At 35.3% G+C, this 26,066-nt stretch overlaps 1 protein-coding gene across 1 annotated transcript in view; it reads right to left on the reverse strand.

Annotated features, from left to right (window-relative positions):
• Positions 1–4,474: 4,474 nt before the first annotated feature.
• Positions 4,475–26,066, reverse strand: part of CRPPA (CDP-L-ribitol pyrophosphorylase A) — a 325,460-nt gene continuing 303,868 nt past the window's right edge. The window contains exon 10 of the mRNA XM_043589017.1: positions 4,475–5,860. Coding sequence (XP_043444952.1) covers positions 5,756–5,860 — 105 coding nt within the window. The 3' untranslated portion in view covers positions 4,475–5,755. The remainder of the gene's footprint in view (positions 5,861–26,066) is intronic.

Here is a 26,066-nt window from a genome sequence, read left to right on the forward strand (position 1 = left end):
AACCAAATTAAGGGCTCAGATGCAAAGAATAAGAAGGGGGGGGGGGGGGGGAGAAAGCAAAACCTCACATACCAACAAACCAACCAATTTCAATAGCGCATTTTATAATGAGGTAGAACAAAGAACAAAATGGATAGCTCCAGAATGGCAAACCTCCAGAAACCTCATTCAGTTAATCTTCTAGATGCTTTGCCAAACCTTATCCAAATAACCCAATTATTATAGTCTACAGACTAGTGGAAATTCTTACAAAATTGGCTTCCTTCTGGAATCTCAAATCATGTCTCCACTCGGGTCAGAAAGATCACTAAGAGTGCCTTGTTGAAGTTTTTGCCCCTGGGCTCAACTGCAATTTTGCAAAATGAAAAATGAGGGAATGCCTCCAGGTAAAATTCTGGATGCAGGTTTAGATTTTGTTAAAACCTTAAGTACAGAACAGCCCCCTCCTAGTTGTAATCTAATTCCCTGAAAAACTGTCCGAAGTAGACTCAGAAATTCTGGATTCCCAAACTCAGTTTGGCTTTCAGTGTGTGGAGTGATCAGGAGGCCTTAATCTCTGCATATGCCTTTTTGCAACTGTTACAACACAAGGCTGATACAGACCTACCTCAAAGAGACCCTGCAAAGATTAATTAAGGTTAAACTGGCAAAAAAAAAAATAATAAATAATAATGCATTTGACAAGTCAAGCTTTATCCATGCTGCTAAATAGACCCATATGTTTTAAGAACTGCTCAGAGTATTTGGTAGTATCTTCAACTAAGTAGAGAATATATTTACATAATGCATTTCAGCTGTGAAGCCATTTTTAAAAATCAAAGATTCCAGTATTTCAGATGGTAAGAGAAAACAATCTGGCTCTGCTCAGGTCTACCTCATTATACGGAGCACCATTCACCCCAAAAACTGCCCATCAAGCAAATACTGACATATGTGCTTAGGACTGTCTAATGGCCAGGGAAGACTTCATACTTCGTCATGCCTTGGCATTTCTCTAGACTTTCCTTTCTCCTATAAACATGACGAATGGATTTCTACTTCTCTTTTCATGTCTTCTCATGTTGCTGAGGCACAAATGGCTATCTATATTCACCTCTGGGTCATCAGGAAAGTACTTCTGCTTTTTCGTTATTCAAGTGTATCTGAGATCCACTAAAAAATTCCTACAACTTTAGAGCCCTCAGAGATGGCATTGATAGTAATTGTACATCAGTATTAGTCTTTGTAAATTTTAATGGCACAGGCAGACACAGTGATGTTCCAAAGCATGTTCATGTGTTGGGGGTGATGATGGGCAAAGGAAAGGAAGAGTATAGAAATACCGAAAGACAATGGGACTTAGCTTTTTCACCTCTTATTAAAGAAGACTCTTTTGAGAGTCATTCTTTAACAGATCTTAAAGTATTATGTTTTTGTAATATTGCATGCCATTGTGTTTAGGAATATGAGCTCTAACGTGAGAAAGCCCTTTGTGAACCTCATTTCTCCCACATGCTGCTTGGGTGACTCTTACTCTCAAGAAGTTATTTGAAATGTATATGCCTTGGTTTCTTCATTTTTTAAAACAGAAGAAAAAAAAGATACATGCAAAGCACTAAGAACAATTTCTAGAACATAGTACTCATTCAATAAATGTTAGTTATTTTTATTATTATTTTAAATGCCTATATTTCAATTCAATATCATTTTAGGCCCAAGAAAGTTTAACTTCCTTTGTAAACTTTTCTAAAACTTTCAGGTCTGTTTTTCTTTTAGTAACTATTAAATAGGGAGGAAGAAACCCTCAGGACCTTCTAGTACTTTGGGACCAACATTTCTCCTCACAAGCATTCTACTTAGCAAAATGTGTGTCAGTAGATACATCCTAGATTTGTGAGGACAAACATACTGATGCACTGCCACAGATGTTCTTTCCTTGGTTACCACTTGGTGTGCAATAAAAAGTTTCAAAACACAGTATTAGCAAACAACACTGAGCGTTGCTTTAGCTCACCTGTCTGGTGGAGGTCACCTGAACTGGCCTGGGGAACCCTGCTGCTCTCAGCCGGGCCTCTTCATCCATTTGTTGATTATCTGGACATCAGCTGATCTGGGCTTTTGTTTTCCTTTGGAGACACCAGGCCAGGTAGGACATGTTCATCTCATGGTGGGAGCAAGAGCGGAACGGAGCAAATGGCAACATGCAAAGTCTCTTAAGTCTAGTCTCAGGCATACACAAGCCACTTGTGCCTCACTCTGCTGGTCAGAGCAGCTTACACGGTGAATCCCAAAGTCAAGGTGTGCACATATATTCCTCCTATGGAAGCTAAGTGGAAAGAAAGAATATTTCTGAACGAAATTCAATTCACTACCCCCATGCAGACACTGTTAAGTAATCACAGTACTCCGTTCCACTGTGACTGAATATAGCTTTTATATTCTCAGGAGCCATTTTAATTGCTAGGAAACCTGCTAAATATGAGGGAAAGAAGAAAAAAAAACTGAGACTTCTGATTTTGCACATTTTTAATATATTTTACAGAACAATAAATCTGGATCTCAAATTCTATAAAATAAAACATCACTGTTATTTTCTGAGAGTAAATGTTATATTTATTCAATTGTAATTGAGTTAGTTTTAAAAATATGTATATATATACTAAATATCAATGATAACTGCCATTGGATATTAAAATACCAACCACTTAGTTATTTATCAAACACATATTTTGCTTTATAAAGAGAATATATTGAAAATCTTGAATAGTGTGTTGCTGTCATTTAAAAAAATCTGTACATTTTTCACAATTTTGAAACTAAAAATGTACAAGAACATATAAAATGGTACAGTACCCCAGGCACCTCACACAGCCAGTTCTGACTTATTTTAAACCATACTAATAAAGCCCAACATGATAAGTATTTTTCATTTATTCTGTTTATTTTTGAATTAAACTTTTAAAATTCAATCTTTCTTCATCAAAATGGCTTTAACACTTAAACTATTACTTATTTTTCCTTGGCCTAAGTAGTTTCAATATTAAAAGGAAATAAAATGTGAAGATTTAATATAAGAAAATGTTTTACTGCATTGTAATTTTTATAAAATGATCATTGTATTTATACATAGTAAAGTTTTATAGTGCTAAAGATCCAGTATGAAAGTGAAAGTTTACCTGTTGAGCCAATGCAAATCGCTTAAAGTGACCACAGAAAGAACGGCTCTGAGTGGAATAAAGAAGTCTAATTCTTACCTGTAAATTCATATACTTGCAACAAGTTATCTCTCAAACTGAGCGGTTTTAAAAAATTTATACCTCTTACCAGTATGTCATTAACCAAACCATTGAACACACTGTTAAATTCTTTAAAAGGCTAATTAAATTGCACTCAATTAGCAAACATTTAGAAAAAAAGAGTCTTTCCACAGAACTTTCCACAGGTAGAGGACAATGCACACCCCTGAAGCATAAATTACTATTATTTTTAACGATATTTGGGAAAATAAAGTGAAAAAAAGAGTTCCCATGAAAGTAATTAAGTTTACAGAAGCAGTGATGAAAATGTAACTATAAAGTTTGCCTCTGGATCTCTTAAACAATAAAAACAATCAGTTTATCTTTCTCTCTTGGCTAATACTTCTCTCCATTCCCTTCACCTCTAGGTATAATTACCAATTAGTCTATGTTGGAAAGATGGCTAGAAAGCCAAAAGCTTCAGGACTTTCCTCTGGTCATTGGGATGATCTGTCCCTCCTTATCCATTCCTCCAATGCACATTTGGAGCCTCTGGCTTACTTCCCATAGCTTCTCGGCTGGATGTCCTTTGCCAGCATTATGATTAAACAGGGAGATGAGGTTGAAACTTACTATGAGTGGTCCTGAGTTTAATCCCTACTTTTTGTCACTACGCAGCCCCACGGCTGTGGACAAGGCAGTTAAAGATCCCTGAACCTCCAGTTCCATCTAAGCAGTCAAGGATGTGAGAAGACTTCTTTAAATTATTTTCAAAGCTGTGAGTCACTTTATAAACTGTAAAGAAAAAGACTGAATGCTATGATAAGGTGATGATGATGATGGTAATTATTTCATGCACAATTTAATATTAACTAAAACTTCATTACACTATTCCAATTGCCTAGGGTAAACTCACAGTCATTGCTCCTAGATAAATTTTCGTCTTGCATAACAGTCCATAAATAAGTTGGAATCTAAGGTAACTTAATTAGCACTCAATCGATAGAATAGTTTTGTTGTGTCATAGATAGGCCGATTCTTGCCTTTTACTCAAAGGCACTTTCTCTTTAAAACCCGGATAACATTTCCCTATTTGCCTGTATAAGCACTTCCAAATTCTTAAAACATTTTCACCTGAAGACTTAAAAAGGTGCAGGTGTGAACCTTTCGCAACACAGCCAACCCACCACCTTATAACAATGACATAGGCATTCTAACCAAAAATCTACACATTATCCATATATTTTCATCCTCAAGAATTTGAATTATATCATTTATTTTATATTTCTTAACATCCCTAGAGAGAGAGGAAAAAAGTGGCAAGCCCAGAAATTTACATCCAAGCTACACTGAAACAATACATTTCATTTAAGAGAATGAATTATAGCAATAACTCCAGGTCCATTATATTCTACTATTACTGAAATGTAAAACATCAACTCTCCCACCAAAATAGATCCTTGAGAAAAATAGAGAAAATCATCCAACTTGTTAAGAAGAAATTCTGTAAGGTAGGTATTTCACAGTCGATCTTCAACTGATAACATCTCCTGCAGCTTTTATAGTTTCCACATGTAACCTAAGTCTTGGAATCTGATCTAATGTGTTTTATAAAGTAAATGTAAATATAGAATAAAAGTTATCTCTAATGATTGGATGTACATGATTGTAAAATTTAGTTTTAGGGAAAATCATTTACACATTTAAGGTGTATATACCAGGGGAAATTTGAAAGACTGAAAACTTGATTTTAAACAACAGCAGTATCTGTATCAAAAAATAATTTAATTCTTGAAGATGCAATGACTCCCTCCTTTTCAAAAAAGACTAATTTGGGATTGACCAAAATAATTTCACTTTCATGGGTATTTCCAGTCTTCTTTTAAATGTATCCAGAAAAATCAGAGACCATTCAAAGTAAGTCAAAATTATTTTTCATAAACCAAGGAAAACATACAATTTTAAAACGGAAAGTAGGAGAGGATTACATCTTCTTTATGGACCTAGAGTAATGTGGGCCCACCGGTGAAAATATCTCAACCAGAGTTCCCTGTTATCTCCTCTTTATTTTTTAAGGTGTGGAAAATTAGAATACAGGTCAAAATATCACATGGAAAGAGGACAATTTTAGTATTAAGAATAATTCTAAGTCATATCTTTTAGTATCAAGACAATGTGATTTGCTAATTAACACAGAGATAAGATCATGGTTGTTTTCCGAATTCTCATTTCGAAGATGATTAGCTCAGCCATCATTATTTCTATTCAATCTTTTATACTTTTGTGCAAAGATTATGTGAAAGCAATTACTTTCCATTTACCTATTTTCTGATTCGATTTATATTTGACATGCACAAAAGTATATTTTTATTTCACAGATAAAACAATGATCCACTTTTTTAACCCAAACATCACATCCCATCAATTATGAGACACAAAAGACAATATAAACATGCCACTACATATAATAGGGAGGGAGCACAGCAGAGATACCTAGATAAATGTTTCTAAAACCCAATAAGTAATTATCTCTGTGTTCTTCATGCTACCAGGAGCTGACCAACAAGTCCAGAATTTCTTTCTTTGATTAAGGTGGCAATAATCGTAGCACCTTGCCTTAAACTTTCCTGTAGCTTCTGCTCGTCCTAAAAAAATAAAAAAAAAGATAATAATAATTTTTAAAAAGATGTCACACATTAAATTTAATAGTTACTTCAAGTTTTTTTTAAATATTTCTTCATTTTTACTTTTTCCATCAGCTTTATAGAGACATAACTGACAGATAACATTGTATAAGTTTAAGGTGTACAATGTAATGATATAATATACATATAAATTATTAAATGATTACTACAAGAAACTTAATCCATCACCTCATACACCTACCACTACAAGGGTAGTGAAACATTTAAGATCTACTCTCTTAGCAACTTTCAAGCATAAAATATTGTTACCTATAGGCACCATGTTATACATTAAATCCCCAGAACCTATTTACTTATAAGTAAAGTTTGTACTGTTTGATCAACATCTCCCCATCTCTTCCCCACTCAGCTGCTGATAACCACTATTCTACTGTTTTTATGAGCCACTCTTCAAGGTATGCTGCTCTCTAGAGTAGGCATTTATGGAACTCAGGCCACAGCCACTGGTATATACTTGGTCCCTCAAATAAAGAAGAAATTAAAAAAAAAATTAAGGTACATATATTTTTGAGAGAGAGAGACAGAGCATAAGCCAGGAGGGGCAGAGAGAGAAGGAGACACAGAATCTGAAGCAGGCTCCAGGATCTGAGATGTCAGTGTCAGAGCCTGACACAGGGCTTGAACCCATGAACCATGAAATCATGTTCTGAGCCCAAATCAGAGGGTTAACTGACTGAGCCACCCAGTGCCCCCAAGGAGAAATGCTTTTGCAAGCACTTTTCATTATATGCAAAAAGTATCCACTGAAGATACCAAGAAAACTCTGACACAGTTTCAAATGTTAACAGTATGAAACAAAAGATTTTCCCTTAATCCAATATCTGACCAACTTTGGCTCATCACTCAAGTGTGAATAGTTCATCAATGATGCAAACCTTTCCTTCATCTTGTTTCTGAGTGTTCTCCAACAACAGACTTTGTTATAAACTGTGAATACTGGTTGGGAGGAAAAATAAAAACGGCTTGTTGTTTGTGAAGTAAGGATCAGGCAAATTAGTGAAATGAGTTTCTCACAAGTTGCTGAAATGTGGTTTTGCCTTTGAAATCATACTGCCTATGAATATATGTTTACTCTAATGATTTACTCTTCTTGAGGGGATGAAGGGATGATAGTATGAAGGGGAAAAGAAAGTCAAAAGAGAGATAATACCTTTAAAAAGATTTTTGTGTTATTAATTGCACTAGGTTCAAAAAGAAGGACCTGGTAACCAACCTCTAAATGTGGGCATCATCCTTAACGCCTTTTCCTTTTTTTTTCCCCCCCATGTTTATTTATTTGTTTTTGAGAGAGAGGAGTGAGCAGAGGAGGGGAAGAGAGAGAGGGAGAAAGAATCCCAAGCACACTCCATGCTGTCAGCACAGAGCCCAATGTGGGGCTCAAACTCACGAACCATAAGATCATGACCTGAGCCGAAACCAAGAGCCCAACGCTTAACCAACTGAGCCACCCAGGCATCCCTTTAATGCCTTTTCCTAATGTTCAGTGTAGCAAAGTACCTCCTGCTTCTACCTCCTTGGTGTTTTTTTCAATCCATACAAGCCATTCAAAGCCCTGCTGCCAGCAAAACATCTCTGTCCTGAATTACTGCAGCAATTTCACCAACAGTCTCTTTCAAGTCTTGTCCTCTTCTACCCTGTTTCCCACACAGGAATCAAAACACTTAATGTAAAGTACAGATCTGCTCACCTCACTACACTGCCTAAAATCCTTCCAAGGCCACCTTTTGAACTTCAGGATCAAGTCAGAACCCTTTACCTCTTTACCCTTCCATCCTCTTCCTGCCTTTCCCTTATGACACTAAATTCTCCCAGCCACACAGAACTGCTTATGATTGCCCAAACAAGCTCTTTTTCTAGCCTTTCCCCCCTTTGCACCAGTTAATGCCTTCGCCAGAAAAGCTATCCCACTCCCTTTCAAGTTTGGCTGACCGTGGTTACTCTTTATAGTTCGACCCAGTTTTCAATGGCTACAATCTACCCTAACTCCTGCCCTCCAGCCCAGTTGGATGAGGTGAATCTGTTTCCACAGCTATGAATTCCTCTGGTACACTGAGTTTGCAATAGCCTTTTGAGTTAACCATCTATCTCTTCCACCAGATGATGAGTTTCTTGATATAAAGAATTTTTCATTTTCTTTCTGAATACAGAACACTTAGTTCAGTGCCTAACACATGGTAGCACTCCACAAATTATAATGAATTCAAATCACAGGAGGCTATATGATAGAGAAATCATCACCCTCTCAGTTTAACTCATTTGTTAATAACAGTGACCGCTTTTGGGTTACTCTGTTGATTCCTGTTTTCACATTTACCAGGAAGCCTGGCAATGGCACAAAAAATATAATCAAAACCTTTCTACTATCACACCTTCACCAGCTCAGAGATCCAAGGTTCCTCACTTATGAGGATGTTGGTGAGAGACCACCTCTGCATAAGCTCCTCTTTTCCATCAGTTTGCCTGATTGTGTTCGCAAGGGGGGAGCTGGGGAAAACCCACAAAGGGGCTAAATGGTCAGTACTTTGCATCTTGCAAGTGAGGTTTTTTTTTTAAAGATTTTTAAAATTAATTATTATTTCTTAGAGAGGGAGCACACAAGTGGGGTAGGGGCAGAGAGACAGAGACAGAGTGAGAAAGAGAGAACCTCAGGCAGGCTCTGCACTGTCAGCACAGAGCCTGATGTGGTGCTTGAACTCGTGAACAGTTAGATCACAACCTGAGCTGAAGTCAGACGTTTAACCCAGTGAGTCACCCAGGTGACCCTCAAGTGAGTTTTTTAAATTTTTTTTTTTAACATTTATTTTTGAGACAGAGAGAGAGAGCATGATGGAGAGAGAGAGGAAGACACAGAATCTGAAACAGGCTCCAGGCTCTGAGCTGTCAGCCCAGAGCCCCACGCGGGGCTCGAAATCACGGACCGCGAGATCCTGACCTGAGCTGAAGTCGGACACTTAACCGACTGAGCCACCCAGGCACCCCTCAAGTGAGTTTAATGACATTTCAATATTGGATTTCAAATGCTGTACAGGTTTCCTGAAAATCACATATTAACAAATCATTCTAAAGCCATATATGTTTATGCTTAAAATGTTATTCATTCATAAATACACAGAATACTCTAAAACTGAACAAAATACAAATTAACTATAAATATGTATTTGTCACTCCTTATGATTAATTACAATACTGTACAGTTTATAATACACATCCACACCTGTCTCATTTATTGAGACATACAAAAGATGATGACAATTAAGTTTCCTTCTCTAAAAATAAACACAAAAAGACTATCTGAATAGCTTCTATGAAAACAGTTTATACTTGTGATAATGAAAGCCACCAAGTAACAAATGAACAAGGGGAAGAAATCTGTTTAAGATCCTAGGGCTACAAAAATCACATTTCTTTATCTTAGAATAAGGCTTCTGGGGCGCCTGGGTGGCGCAGTCGGTTAAGCGTCCGACTTCAGCCAGGTCACGATCTTGCGGTCCGTGAGTTCGAGCCCCGCGTCAGGCTCTGGGCTGATGGCTCAGAGCCTGGAGCCTGTTTCCGATTCTGTGTCTCCCTCTCTCTCTGCCCCTCCCCCGTTCATGCTCTGTCTCTCTCTGTCCCAAAAATAAATAAACGTTGAAAAAAAAAGAATAAGGCTTCTGTCCTCATTTTATAGTCCCATAACTTACACATTGTTAAACAATGAATTTAAGTAAGAATGCTCTTTTAAAGGTTAATTTATTTGTGCAAACTTTATAGGCATCATTTAGAACAATTTTAATTCGGTGAGAAGAAACTATGTTATTCTACTGTTTTCCCTCCTGAGCTTACTTTATTCCTGAAAAATAGAGAAATTTAAAAAGTGATTAAACAAGATGCTGAGACACACCTACAATCAGAAAATTCTAGTATGTACAAAAGCAGATATTCAAATAATGTGTGGATTTCAAACTCATCTCAAAATTTCTTACCTCTATAAAAGTATTGCTAATGTAGTTTTGAAAAAATGCAAATTCACATAGATATTTTTTTTTGAGAGTGAGAGAGAGAGAGGGTGTAAATAGTGAGGGGCAGAGGGGGAGAGAGGAAAGTGGCACTAACCGGGGGTTTGTGTTTTACCCAAAGTGGGGCTCGAGCTCCTTGAACCCATAAACTATGACATCATGACCCGAGCCGAAGTCAGATGATTAATGACTGAGTCACCCAGGTGCCCTGGCTGAGATCTTTAAAAAAGCATTTCTTGCTGCCAGGGGATATGCAAACCAGTGTTTTTAACCCTTGAGGAGGGGGGGAACACAGGGGCCTTACAGGTGGTCATTTTATTATCATTCTCTCTCTCTCTCTCTCTCTCTCTCTCACACACACACACACACACACACATATGTATATGTATACATATGTGCGTTCCCTTGTGTATACCAGGTATTATATAATAAAAATGTTTAATGTTAAAACTAAGCAAATTCAACATAAATACTGAAAACTCCTGTTGATAGTACACATTCTTGGTATGATATAATGAAATGGCATTTACTGCTGTGGTCTTCCTCCCCAAAACATAAGCCCAGTCTAATCATGAGGAAAACATTACATACAAACAAAAGAGGGCATCCTACAATATATCTGACCAGTCCTCCTCAAAATTGTGAAGTTTATCAAAAAACAAGTCTGAGAAACTGTCATCGCCAAGAGGAGCCTAAAGAGACATGACAACAAAAAGTAATAAAATATCCTGTAATAAGAAAATACATTAAGTAAAACTAAGGATATGTGAATGAACTATGGATTTTAGTTGTTAAAAATAGGGGAACCTGGGTGCAGGGCATGTATGTTCGATTTAAAAATATTTCTCGATTTATGTGCCAGAATTACAAAACTTGAATTACAAAGGTAACTTGTGCACACCAGCCCATTTGTATATTCCTTAAATAAAATACACTATTCTTTTAATAAATTATGCAACTGATAAGGGCACCAACTCTGTCACGAGTCCGCTGGTACTAGAATACAGGCTTTGACAATATTCAAGTGATTTTTAGCAAATTCTGTAGTTTCATAGTTCTCCTTTTTTTTTCATCTAAAACAGAGATAACAATATTAGCTACATCACAGCTTGTCTGTGGGGACTACATCAGACACCCGTAAACCACAGACTTAGGTAAATATCCATTCATAATAACTATTAGAATTATTTTATGGTGTGCGCTAATTTCACACATGACAGAGGGGCTGATATCACCCTCTGATCATATGTGACAGTTAAATCTGATGATCTACTATATGTAAAAATACTGTTGCAGGTCTTGGACAGTCACCTCTCTATGTCTACAACCCTTGAAAGACAAGCCTATTAGCTAACATTCACCCCTGCTATCGTGTTGAGAGATTTTTTCCAAAGTATAAAGTGATACAGAGCCCAAGAAGAGAAGAATGATAATTTCTCAGGCAGAAAAGACACAGATTGCAATTTAGAGTTGTTAAGGTCATTGGACTTCTGCAGGCAAAGTCCCTGGGAGTGGGGACTTGAGAGAAGTTCTAAAAATCTGCTAAAAATTCCTTGATTCCTTGGCCAGCTTTTAAACTGGGCTTACACAGGAAGAAACTCAATGGGGTCTAGCAGAGAATAACTGCTGGAAAGCTGGGGAGCTGAGCAAAAGTTTCAGAGGCTACACCGTACTGAGGACAAGAAGGTTAGATCTGAGTTCGGCTAGAATGAAGAGACCTTGGTGAATACCCATGGCTTGCAGTTCAGAGCTCTAAAAGGCTATGCGTGAAGCCTGGGAATAAAGACAAAATTGAATTGGACCGGCCCTAACAAAGGTTAAACAGTCTCCAGAAGATCAGGTTGATCTCCCAATAATACAAATCTTTCCAGAACAAATTTTAATATTCTTTGGATTAAGATAAAATAAGCTAGAGCGTTTAAAACGTTTTATAACTCAAGTATGGCATATAATAAAATCTTACTACATGAGTAAAGAGGCAGAAAGCAAAAAAAGCAGGAAAAAAAACCATAAAGGAGAGAAAATGATCCATATATTGGATCCATATATTGCACCATTTTCAGACATAGTCCATATGTTAGAATTGGCCTGAAAGAATTTCAAAATAACTATAATTAATATGTTAAAAAAAGATAGGGAAGAGATGGCAACATTGATGAAAAATGGACATTTTCAACAGAGAATGGGACCTATAATAAAGAATGTTTTACAACTATAAGATGTAACACTTGAAATTAATAACTAATTGTAGTGGTTTAATATGAGATGGGCAGGGCTGATGATCCTGAGGGCAGATTAAAATAAATACATACATATCCAAACCAAAGCACAGAGAGAGAAATGGTGAATTGTTGCTATAATCATCTTAATACCTGTGACCAACTACTATTTCACTTCCCTACCGCTTCCTTATCTACTGTTACACCCCAGTGCACCACCAGAAAATTTGTTTGGGACATTTAGAAAATCACCTATGGGTTATCTCAGCAGCCATGTCACCTGGGAATATTCACTACATGAAACTAACAAGCAAAAAAACAGTCAACCCCATTTCTAGACAAGCAGTGCAATGTCATGTACCTAAATGTGCAAAAGATGAGGCTGAAGGTAGTATTGTTACAGCTGGCCCTAAAGGGATGAGAGAATTCAGAGTGTGGTAAGACCACATAAGGCTGGAAAAATGCCTGAAGGAGGTACAAGCAAAAGGTGAGAAAAAGGCAAAAACTGCAGAGCCCAGGATGGACAAGAAATACTGAGGGAACAAGAAATCATGACTAATTTTCATGGTGGCATATCACTGTGAGAGGCTAGACCTTGCAAAGATATTGCAAGAAAAGTGAGTACCCAAACTCCCCCCTACACACACACACACACACACATAAATAAAATTACCAAAATTACATTTATCAACAGTTCATATACTATCTGTAATTCTAGTAATTTCCAGGCTTTAGGTTTACCTTAATTTCTACTCACAAGTCATAAAGAGCATAAACTGTAAACACGGCACACCAATTTTTACATTCTCACACATAAAAATCAAAAGCATACATTTCGTGAGTTTAAAGAAAAACAGGAGAGTATTTAATGATACAAAATGTGTTAAAGTTTGTGTTAAATCTAAATTATTGTCATAATCGTAATTACTTATTTTATCTTGCTCACTTCATAGCAATGTAAAATTTTTGAGAAAAATCATAAAAATTGCCAATTCTAACCTGTCATAAAACAATAAAAACATAACTTTTAGCTCAAAAATACAGCATTTACTTTCTTTGGTTACAAGTGTATTTAAACAAAAAATTGGAAGCCAGCAAGAAAGGAAATAAAGAATACAGTGGTCTGATTTCTTGAAATACTAGAGGGGAAAATAGCAAAAAATTAACAAGAGTTCTTTTTGGATGATGGATTTATGGCTATTCTTATTTCTTCAGTGTGTTTTATTTTCAGAATTTCCAAACGGAACACAACTTACTCTTCTAGTAAGAAGAGTAAGTTGTTCTAAAATTTAGTTGCAAGACTATTTAAGTCCTGGTAACTAAATTTGATTTGTTATCGCATAAAGTCAATAATATAGAACACTGTCCAAATTTCCAGGAAATATTTATCTTCATAAAAAATCTTAAAAATCTATATGAACACTTTTTGTTTGAATATTTTTGTCTTCATTGGACAGTCCAAGAAAGAATTATGTTAATAAATCACAAGGCCTTAGCTTTCCACTGACTTAGAGCTTAAGAAAAATACCTTGGACATCACACGAAAGGAAACAACAAAAATTTTGTCCTTAATTTTATTCAATACATTAACAATTGTTCATTGAGATCCTGGATAGTTTACCATGCTTTTTCATATTAGGAAGAACATTAGATGAAATATCAACATATAATAGCTATTTTTAATTTCATATACTCTCAAACTGAATTATTTGGGATTAAAATTCATATGGATTTCATATGGACTTCATCTAGAAACATCACACTTAGCTATTTCTTTATCCTTTGTCATTTCAAGATTAAGATGAAATGCCCTATGTTTAGATGAAAGATGCACAGAAGTTGCAATTATTGTCTTAAACACAGAAGGTAATTCTAAATTTACTCCACAGCAATTAAATCAATGGAATGTCAATGGAATCCTGGTCTTTAGTCTGTCTGTCTGTAGATGGTTTCTTTTCCAGTTGATACATAGGTGTCCATATGATGGTTGTGTGTATCTATCAACTTCCATAAAGGAGTAAAGTTTTGATGCAAAAATTCTCACGGGACTTTGAAGCAGTTGGCAAAATTTGGGAACTCGGGGAAAGTAGGAGGTGTTATTTTCATAGAAGACTGGGAATGACAGGAATGGTTTCATAATTTATAGCAGCTCCTCTTTTCCCTCCTCCGTATCAGCTACCAGTAGTGCCATTTTCATATAAAGCCTATGTCTTCGAAACTCCTTACTCTCCGAATGTTCCCTTCCATTTTCTCAAGGACAACTTATGGCAGAACTATTCCCAGTGTACATGAACTCTAAAAACTTTTTAAAAGATTTTTTTTTAAACATTAAATTCTATCACTGTACTACACTGCTCTGAGTCTTTGAATTAAAGAGGCATAAACAAATTTATAGTATGCTGTTAGAACCAAATTTATGTCTATTTTGCAGAATATGTTGTCAAAGAATAGCAGGAAAAGCTATGACATCATTGTTGTCCAAATCTTTATAGACAACCTGAAAGGAAATCTTTTAGAGATACTCATCCTCCCTACACATCACTCCTAAAGAAAACAATGTACTGTGTTAAAAGGAAAACTATAAAGTTAAAATATATGTATATATTAATTTAGGCTTTAGATATGTCACTAGATTACACAGCTCTTTTTGAAACGTAAGCATTATGTTGTCTCAGCAAATTCCATACCTAAACCCTAATTCAGTTTCTATGAATTACAAAACCATCCTGAAATTCAGGTTGCTCTTATTTTGATATTAATATCCTTCTTTTCAGCTATCCTTGTTTTGGTGAACTTATGCAAAATAATATCAAAATGTCAAAACTGTCAAGCATTCCAATTAAAAGCTCACTATAACATACATTTACAGAGAGCATATACAATATACAAAAATATATAATAAACAATATATAAAATGCTACATTGTTGACTTAAAAATCTTTTAACACTTTTGTTACATTTATAAGATAATATCAAATAAAAGAAATTGTATATATTTTCCTGATATGGAAGGAAAAAAAAAAATCTAATGGTAACACACTGCCCCCTAGTGGATATGAAGATAAAAGTTTGCTGTGTATAAATTTCCAAAACTTCAGGAAAAAGCAGTCACTTATTGATGAGAGTTTGAGAAAAACAAAACAGTCCTATCCAAATGAAAAGCATTTGTCTCTTGATAATTTGAGTTAAACAGCTGTCTCCTGAAAACCTCGGTAATAAAACAGTATGATATGCACTTGGATTTACTTACTAACATAATCATCACATAGCAGTGTCAGTCTCCTTTTTTCTTAATGCCTTACCCATACTGTAGGTATTCAATAAGTATCCGTACAAAGAGTTAACTAAGAAAAATAATCAGTTAACAAAACTCTGGGGTCCACCACTGTTACTTTGCTTAACAGATAAAGATAGGAAAGACCCAAACTTTGCAGTGTTTAGCGCCATAGCACAGGGGGGTAAAACATGGGCAACCAAAAAGCAGATGTCTACTCTGAGAAACAAGCAGTTCATTGTTATGTCAATTATTTCTAGATCTGGGATTTGTCACACTGTCATCCTTTATTTTCTTTTAACATCATTCTTACTATCAATTTCACAACTTAATAAAGTTGAAATAAAGTGTTCTCATACACAATGTCCCTTTTAATTAGCAGAATGTTTTGATCCTACACAACTTGCCCAGCAGCCCTGCTAGCTTTCCACTGTGACATCCCTCGCCAGTCACACTCCAACTGCTCAAAGTCTGCATCCGCACCATCCTTTGGCTGGATGCTACAGGGATGCTGGATGCTACCTAGGATGTCTTAACTGGAGTGGTCTAGGATGTCCCAGCTGGCTACTCTTCTTTGCTTTTGGCTACAGCTCTCATCTCACTAGGACACCATTTTCATTATCAAGCCCACCTTACTTTCAGCACATACTTGACATTACAATCTAAGACTCTCCACAAACAACCTAATTAACCCTTCTAACCATGGTTCTCACTTCTTTACTATACATAATCCACTTTTGTGGCCATACTGGTATAATCAGCTATTCCTTCTTTAGTAAAATGGTTTCCTCATAATTGTTTTTCTACTTCTCATCAATTTTCAAAAACCTGGCTGTGATGACATGCTCTAATGAAATTATCTATTTTAGTGAACATCAATAATTTACATTATCATTCTCTTATTAGTATTTTTATTAGGTTTCACACATATAGGTCTTATTTTCTTAGCTAAATTGTAGATAGTAAAAGAAAAGTCTCCTAAATTAAGTTATAACATCAAATAAAGTACTATATTCATAGTAGGTACTCAATAAATACTTACTAGATCAATTTGCTAATTCTATAAAGATCTGGTCCCATGTATGACTATTAAGACATCTCTGAAACATCAAAGTATTTAGATAAAGGATGCATCTTTATAGAAATAACCTATTAAAAATAAAGTAAGAAAAAAAAACCCTGCTTTCTGTACTTGAAAATTGGAAAGATGTCAAAGGCTAGAATTTTGTGTTACATGATTCCTCCTACTATGAAAGAGTGCTTGGTTTGGGAGTTAAATCTAAGGGACATTGATAAATTGACATTAATATACCTAAGTCAAGGGGATAAAGCCAGATGATGAGGCAAACATTCTCAGATAGGGTAGGTACATAAGCAGAAAAGCAATATATACTAGACATGGGAGGGCAATGGGTACTGTTTCCAGAACGCATGAGAAATGACAAGGGGGACAGAAAGATTATGCACAAGTTTCTTCTTGAGTGGAAGTCTAGGTAGAAACACAGTTAGTGGGAAAATGTTGATGATTCTCTCAGAGCAGAAAAACCTTTTTACCTATAAATTTTAGATTCAAATTTTTAATAACAAACTTAATACAAGGGAAAAACTTAAATGGATCAATGCAAACATATTTTCTTGGTAGCTGTGTGTGTGTGTGTGTGTGTGTGTGTGTGAGAGAGAGAGAGAGAGAGAGAGAGACAGAGAGACAGAGAGAAGGGGGGGGAATTATTATTGGAATAGTTTTCAGCAGTTAAAAAGAAAAGGATGCATAGTTAATGATCATTAGATTCTTGACTATTGGTTAAATGGGTAAATAGTATCCAAAATCTTAATCCCCAGGTTCCACAGAAAAGTGTTTAACATTGCATTAAAAACTCTATTTTCTTCCAAGAAGCATGCTTTCAATTACAACTTACAAAAAGAGTTGCATCCTGACCAGACTGGTGCTAATTTTTGTCAGTATTAACCAGCAAAAAGTAGATTGGCCAAGCTCCCTCCAAGCATCAGAGCAGAATTATTTCTCAGGAAGAAGCTCACAGATAGTAGAATTGTGCCTCTAAAGCTTCTTTCCAGGGAGGAGAAACAAAAAACCAGATATGCAAAGCAGCATTCTAGGTGGAAATAACTTACTGGAATTATCAGAATTCAGTCGCTTTCTGAAATGACACTACTAAGCGAAGACAGTAAGATTAAAGAAGATGATTCAATCATAGGATTGGGAACAAAGAAGGAATAATTTTATGTCATAAGGGATTTCATGTAGGTATTAAATAAATGTATTTTGAATTAAAAATCTCATTGGAGGTGACAGATAACCTACTTTTTCTATATAAAACTGAATTCAATAAGTGGAAGTCAAAATTTGAAAACGTTTACAACTCAGAAGAATAAAGGACAAAAAATAGTAAAAAGTCAAGGCATTATATTAAAAACTAAACTATATAAGAAAATTGGGGGAGAAAACACAACAGATTATGCAGAAGTTATCATGATGCAGGAAAAAAAATCCCTTAATTAAATAAGATCAGGAATTGCAGAAAGGTATCATTTAGTGCCTTGAAAAATTAGTGACAACCATCAAAGAAGCCATATTCAGATGTTATCTTCAAATTTAAATATAAAAATTCAACAGCCTTCAGCAGACAATACAGATTATTTCTAATAAGCAAGAATGGTTCATGTGTAACTTATGTGAAATGCTAAGTATTAAAAGAAAATGGGGTTTAAGGAAAACATTGTTACCAAAGAATCAGGACTGTGTTAGAAGAACAAAAAAGGAGACATTGTGCAATATGCAAGGGCTCTAAATGGCCAGTTAGTGGAATGTTTCTTTAAAAAGAACTATTTAAAAACTTATCCAATTATTAAATGAGGAAAAAAGAATAGGGACTCCTTTTAACAACTATTTAAGGAATTTAACTAATAACAGACAGTAAGCTATATATTAAGAAGTAACAGACACATAGTTCTTTACCTCTGTGGAATATGTGGTCAGTTAAGTCAAACAAACACATAAACATATTCTAATAACAAGTTATGAAGGAAACAACAGACCCATTTATTACCAAAATAAAATCAGCATTAGAATTATCAGGCACAAAACATTTTTAAAACCATATTTAAAAATCCAAATAAATCAACACAGGAACACAAAAATGCGCAAGCAAAACAACATTCTCAAATATGTAGATTTGAAAAATAAAAAAACCAGAACTCATACAATGAAAAAAATTGCTGACTTTAAACAAACAAAACAATTTCAAAGTATGGGTCAGAATAGAGATTAGACCTAACTGAAAAGAGTATTACTGAAACTGAACACAGAGTTGACGAAATTACTCAAAACTCATATCAGAGATGATAAAGAATAGAAAATATAATAGAAGTTTAAGGAATTTGGCAAATAGGACAAAAACGTCCAATATATATTTAATCAGAACCCCAGAAAGGGAGAACAGAGACAATGGGGGGAAATAAAAAATAATTATTGCTAAAAAAAACTTCCAGAAGTTATGGACTACATGAATTCATTCATAAGGGAAACCCACTAAATTCCAAGGTTGATAAAAAGGAACACAGACCAATAACAAGGGAACTGTGAAACACCAAATATAAAGAGACAATTAAAAAGCCACTAGAGAGAACAGACCAAGAGAGGATTAACAATAGACTTACAACAGTCTTCCTCACAGCAACAAGGAAGCAAGAACATGATAATGTATTTGTAAAGAGTGGTAAAGACAAAAAACAAACATTAACTCCCTCCAAAACAAAACAGAACAAAACAAAAAACTATTAACCTAGAACACGTATTACTTCCTATCACAAACACTATGTATCAACAATGAAGATAGAATATGGGCTCACTCAGTTAAACAAAACCTAAGTTTACTCATTTTATTTTTTTTCTTTTTCTTTTCTTTATTTTCTTTATTTACTTATTTTATTGTTAATTTATTTATCTTTAAAAGTTTACTTATTTATTTTGAGAGAGAGAGAACATGAGTGGGGGAGAGGCAGAGAGGGAGAGAGAGAATCCCAAGGAGGCTCTCCCTCTCTGCCTCTCCCTCACTTATGCTCTCTCTCTCTCTCAAAATAAATAAACTTTTAAAAATAAATAAATTAACAATAAAATAAGTAAGTAAATCTGAAAGCAATGTCTCCAGAAAATTAATGAAAATAACATTTAAGGGGTGCCTGGGTGGCTCAGGTGAGTAAGTGTCCAACTTTGGCTAAGATCATGAGCTCATGGTTCATGAGTTCAAGCCCCACATGGGACTCTCTGCTCTCAGCAAAGAACCTGCATATGATCCTCTGTCTCCTCTATCTCTGCCCCTCCTCCCAGCTCTCTCTCAAAAAAACAAAAAACAAAAAACAAAAAAAACCATTAAAAATTAATTAAAAAAATAGCATTTAAGGGGTGCATGGGTGGCTCTGGTGGTTGAGCAGCTGACTTCAGCTCAGGTCATGATCTCACAGTTCAGGAGTTTGAGTCCCACGATGGGATTGCTGCTGTCAGTGCAGAGCCTGCTTTGGATCCTCTGTCCACATTTCTTTCTGCACCTCCCCACTCATACTCTCTCTCAAAAATAAATAAACATTTTTCAAAAAAGTAACATTTAAATACAGACGGTATTTAAAAGAACAAAAAAAAATACTGGCTAAGAACAGCAGCATAAAAAGTAGAAGGTGGGCAATCAAACAAAATATTCTAAGACCAATGAAATTGTAGGGAGAGTGATTAAAATTCTAACTAGACTTTCACATAAATATGCAAAGTAAATTTCAGAAGGCCTCCTAAATGTCTAATAATAGAATGTGGGGGTGCCTGGGTGGCTCAGTCAGTTAAGCATCAGACTCTTGATTTTGGCTCAGGTCATGAGCTCATGGTTCATGAGTTCAAGCCCTGCATTGGGTTCCACCCTAACAGTAGGAGTCTGCTTTGGATTCTTTCTCCCTCTCTCTGTCTGCCCCTCCCTTGCTCACACTCTGTCTCTGTCTCTCTCTCCCTCAAAATAAATAAATGAACTTAAAAAAACAAAACAGAATGTGAAACCCATTTATTAGTTAAGAGAAAACAGAGTGAAAAACCATTGGGGCTTCCAGGTACCTAAAACCAAAGATGGTTCTCACAATATTTTAAGAAAAAAAAAACAAGAAAAAGGAAAAACAAGAAAAAGAAAAGGAGAAACAAAACAAAAAACATAAACAAAACTTAACAATGAAAAGATCAAATAAAATTTACACACAACAACAACTTGAGTATAATTTGAAGAGAGAGAACTTCCAAAATAACTTTAAGTCGAAAGAAAAAAAAAAGAAAAATCACCAAATTTAAATAAGCAATTTCTCATATTCTTCTGCCCTAACACAAGCCTTATAGCAATGAAAGGCAATCTGGGAAAAACTTAGAAAGAAGGAAGAAGGGACCTACTGATGAGTAAAAAGCTGATCTAAAATAATCACCACAAAGAGTAAGCCTGCCTTAAGTTTGATAAAACAGTAAAAAGAGTGTACATGTGACCAGCATGACCAATTTTAAAAGACTTAAAATTATGCTGGATTTGAAGTGGGAGCCTTATTCTGGTGGTAAAAACCACAAAAGGAAGAGAGAAGTGATCTTTGTCAACTGAGTGGTAAAGGGGAAAAGAAACAAAAAGGAAAAATTTTAGAGTCCTGAAATACAAAAGAGAAAAAAAAAATTAAAGGACACACAATTCCTCTTTCCACCATTAAATGAGATAAATTAACTAAACTGTATTTTGCTATATTGACAAGAGAGGGTGGCACTGAATTAGGTACTAGGTAAACTAGTCAAGTCCCCAACAGATGCACAGGAGAGAACTTAATACAGCCATACAGAGTTATTACACAACAGAAAGATTTAACCACCTCAATTAATGAACCACCCTCCATAAGAAGAAAGAGTTAAGCAGAAGACAGTAAAGTAACACTCCAAACGGAATAGAATTTTTGCAGAATTGTGAAACTAAGAATCACACTAATGTTTCACATACTCAAAAAAAAACCAAAAAACAAGAAACAAAAAAACCCAATTAGAATCAACAAGGTCAGCAGGGAGCTATCCAAAGTGGATTATTAACAACATCAAATGAACTCAACATATTATAAATAAATAAAGAGCATTAAAAGGATGGCTAGGAAAAGAACTAACCTCAGTAATTTTGAACAATATTATTTTGATTCTATCCTTTAAGATAAAGAACTGTATATGACTATCATATCCAAATTAGTAAACTTATTTTCCCAGAGTGGCATTTCTGAAATTATACTTCGGTGTATTCCAGGATTCAACAAAGAAGTAAACATACTGCTGATAATGAAAGATTCCTCACTGGTGGAGAAAGTATTTACATATAAGGAAAGGGAGAGGCTATGGGCACCTGGGTGGCTCAGTCTGTTAAGCGTCTGACTTCAGCTCAGGTCATGATCTCATGGTTCATGGGTTTGAGCCCCATGTTGCGCTCTGTTCTGACAGCTCACAGCCTGAAGCCTGCTTTGGATTCTGTGTCTCCCTCGCTCTCTAACCCTCCCCTGCTCACGCTCTGTCTCTTTCTCTCTGTCTCTCTCTCAAAAATGAATAAACACTAAAAAAAAAAACTTAAAAAAAAAAAAGGAAGAGGTTAGAAACACCCTCTAATGTTAGACTGGAAACAGATGTTAGTATGAACTCAGTTGATTTGAGACAGGTTATAGATTATATACAAACACACACATAGATATAGAAATAGGTGTATGAAAATATATATATTTCCTAGCAAAGTCCACTGTAAGAGAATACAAATAATGACACTCTGGAGCAATGAACACCCTTAGTGCCCAGATTCTGGTTTCTAAATACCATCACCTACTAAAAGAAATAAGAATTACTTGGAGAAACTGTTGATTCCAAAACTGCAAGAGGAAAAGAACAAGATGAGCCTACAACATCTCTTGGCGCAAAAGCATAAGAGGATGCTCAAAATCTGAAAAAGATATTTTGAAACACAATAGAAGGTAACATGAAGAGGTTTCTAAAAACCAAATCTGGCACTACTAGAATAATAATATAATGAAACAGAACCCATAATGTAAAACTAATATTCATGAGTTCTGATAGACAGATAGACAGATGGAAAGATAGATGAATAGTTTACAAGAGAAAGCTCTTCTTTATGATAGAATACAAATTGATAAATTTGGAAAGAACGACAGAAATAGAAAACCTCCATTTGATGAGCACTATCATTTATTGCCGGAAAAAATCATGCATGTATACTAAAATAAGTCTGCACAGCTATCATAGAAACTGTGATATTTACCAAGTCTTAAGGTATTTTTCCACAAGATACCTGCCAATTATAAACAGGAAAATAATTTTCAGTGGAGAGATCTAGCAGGCACTCCCTGAACCAAATGATCACGATTAACATCAACAGTTAACAGACTCTGAGACGTCAGGTGACCCCTGATACGATGTACTGAAAAGAATACACTACTTCTATTGGTAGTCTTGCCAAAAATGCATAGCCTGACTTTAATCATGAAAGGCCATCAGACAAACTTCTACTGAGAGACACTGTAGGACATTAACAGGCCAGTATTTATCAAAAAGGCAAGGTCATGAAACACAACGACTGGTGATGTATCCCAGATTACATGAGACCAGTAAGAGGTGACAACAATATATAAAAATTGGATGCTGGACCAGAAAAAGGATAGCCTTGGCAACAATAACAAATTTTAGTAAGATTTGTAGATTACAGTGTTACATCAATTTTAACTTCTTGATTTTGAAAATGGAGTGATATAAAATGTTGATATTGGAGTCAAAGGTGCATAGGAATGCTTTGTACTCTATTTGAAAAAATTTTAAGTCTGAAATTAATTCAGGATGAAAGTTAAAAAGAATAGAAAAAATTAAAAGCAACAAAAAAAATCTCAATTAGAGAGTTAGAAAAAAAACACAAGAAATGCAGAAGAGACAGAAGTCAAAAAATAAGGTGGGAGAAACTGTTCCCAGTATTTTTCTAATTTCAACAAATGTAAATGACAAAACTCAGAAACACAAAGATTCTCAGATTGCATTACAAACAAAACACAGCAATACAGTCATACCTAAAACACAAGGACATGAAAAGCTGAAAATCAAGTAACTGAAAAAGGTCTACCAGATGGGCACTAATCAAAGGGAAGTTTTGTTCACTATGTTCAGTATATGCACTAAAAAACAAAAAAACAAAACAAAAACAAACAAACACTGCCTATAAGACAAAAAGCAATTATTATGGAGAGTCACTACAAAAGTTACAAAATGTTAAATTCACCAGAGGCAGGTTTTCCATACTGTGAGTTATGAAGTCCATTCTGGAAAAATATGAAATGCTAGGGAGACATCCAAGACAAAACATCAAATATGCAGTTGTGCATGTGAATCTGGAGCTTGGAAATGACTCACCTGCACAAGAAGGGTATTTAACATCACAGAGTAAATGAGAATTCTTCAGAATCTCACCAGACAGTGCCCTAAGAATCTCCATCAGTTAGGGACAGAACAAAAACAAACAGGATGGCAAGGAGTCTGAGAAGGAGCAGAAATACTTTATAGAAAGAAATCAGAGGAGTGTAAGATTATAGAACTTGAAATTTAAAAAATCCACAAAGATGGGGTGCCTGGGTGGCTCAGTAGATTGAGTCCAACTTCAGCTGAGGTCATGATCTCATGGTTCATTAGTTCAAGCCCCTCATCGGGCTCTGTGCTGACAGCTCAGAGCCTGGAGCCCGCTTCAGATTCTGTGTGTGTGTCTTTCTCTCTGCACCCCCATGCCCCATTTGTACTTTGTCTGTCTCTCTCTCTCTCTCTCTCTCTCTCTCTCTCTCTCTCTGTGTGTCAAAAATAAACACTAAAAAAAAAAAAAAAAGAAAAAAAAGAAGCCATGAAGAAGAAAATGGTACCTAGTTATCCATCTGTATTTACAGATTGTTACAGGAAAAAAGAGTCAGTTATACAGAGATAAGGATAAGGATAAGGATATTGTTTTTAATAGGTTATGAATCAAAGCACTGCTTTAATAATAATCATTATTCTGCAAAGATAATGTTCAAAAAATAGGTTAAAGTGCATCACAAAACAATGGAATGTGAAAAGGTAATTAACAAGGTTGAAAATTACATTGAATTCCTCATTTTACACAAGGTCAAGACAATATATATTAAATCATCATTGATGTACATAAAACTCAAAACGTAGTATGAACCCAGATATCTTACAGAATCACTACAGACAAAATTAAAGAAAATGGAAGAAACCTCGTGAAGCAAATTCCATTATTTAGAAAACTTATAACAACAAAGGTTGAATAACATGTCTAGAGTCACAAAGATAATGACTGAAAAACCCAGATTTGAAACCAGAATCAGAATCTATAGAGTCTAAAGCATTTAACCTTAGGGACATTATTATCCAAGAAAACTTGCTCCTAAATGACTATTACAAGTTCAGATCCATTATTTTTAGATGGCCTAATTTAATACCAAATTAAAAAATACAATCCCTCTTGAGATTTTTAAATGACTCAGCAGCAATAAGTTTATTGTGTGGTCCAACACATATTCACACCCCCATGGGATGCATATCCTGGTTTCACCACTGCAAAAAAATCACCAGGGTAATTCATGTTTTATGTCATGAATACAAACTGATGAGAGAATTACATCTCTTTGGTTAATAATAATAAATACTCTAACTTGTAAATTGGGACACTGATTCCAGAATTTTTAACATCCAGAAAAAAGGTAGAACCAAGTACTTTTCAAAGAATATTGATGGAGGAATAAAAAAAAGTTCTGTAAAACAGATGTAGGGGACATAAAGCAAATATTTACTGAGTCAAAATGCCATTTTCTCTTATAGTTTATAGCGTCACACATACACATTGGAAAGATATGCAGGAAGCCTTGTCAATTTCAGGACCTGTCATGCCATAAAATGATAAGCCAATGGGAACAACAAATAACAGAGTCAAGTTGCTAAAGCAAAGGCAAAAATAAAAATCTAAAACAAAACATACATTGATTTGACTGTCATGGTTGGTTGGGTTTGGCATGATCCCTGGCGGGATCTGTTTTGTGTAGAGAAATGATGAACATTTGCTTTCTCTGCCGACATGTTTTCACTGAGGTGTAGAACATAGGAAAGGATAAGCAACATTTTAATTACTGCTCCAGTATTTTAATAAACTGAAAAAGATCTGGGGACAGCAGAAACAAGCAGCACATTAGAAATCTCCTGTGACGCCCTGGAAACCTTACAAAGGAAATGCTAACATGTTTTCCATTCCCTCAGCCTAAAGCCTAATTCTCCAGTTTCCTGGATATACTAATTTCATAAAGAATAATTTAAGTGTTATATAGAACACACACAATCAAAAGGAAAAGAAAAGCTACAAAACCTTTCTTCCTTTTAATTGTTTATTCATTCTGATTGGGATTGGAAGGCCTTTAAAAGACAAATAAATGCTTGCGGCTATAAATAATTAAAATACCAGTAAAGAGGAGTAATAATTACAAGAAAGAAAATGTCTGTCTGGATTACACACACGTCGACTAAAGGAGTGAGAGACACTGCTGAACAGTGAGCACTAAATCATGAAAGCAAA

The sequence above is a fragment of the Prionailurus bengalensis genome, chromosome A2, assembly GCF_016509475.1.
Source record: "Prionailurus bengalensis isolate Pbe53 chromosome A2, Fcat_Pben_1.1_paternal_pri, whole genome shotgun sequence".
Lineage (NCBI taxonomy): Eukaryota > Metazoa > Chordata > Mammalia > Carnivora > Felidae > Prionailurus > Prionailurus bengalensis.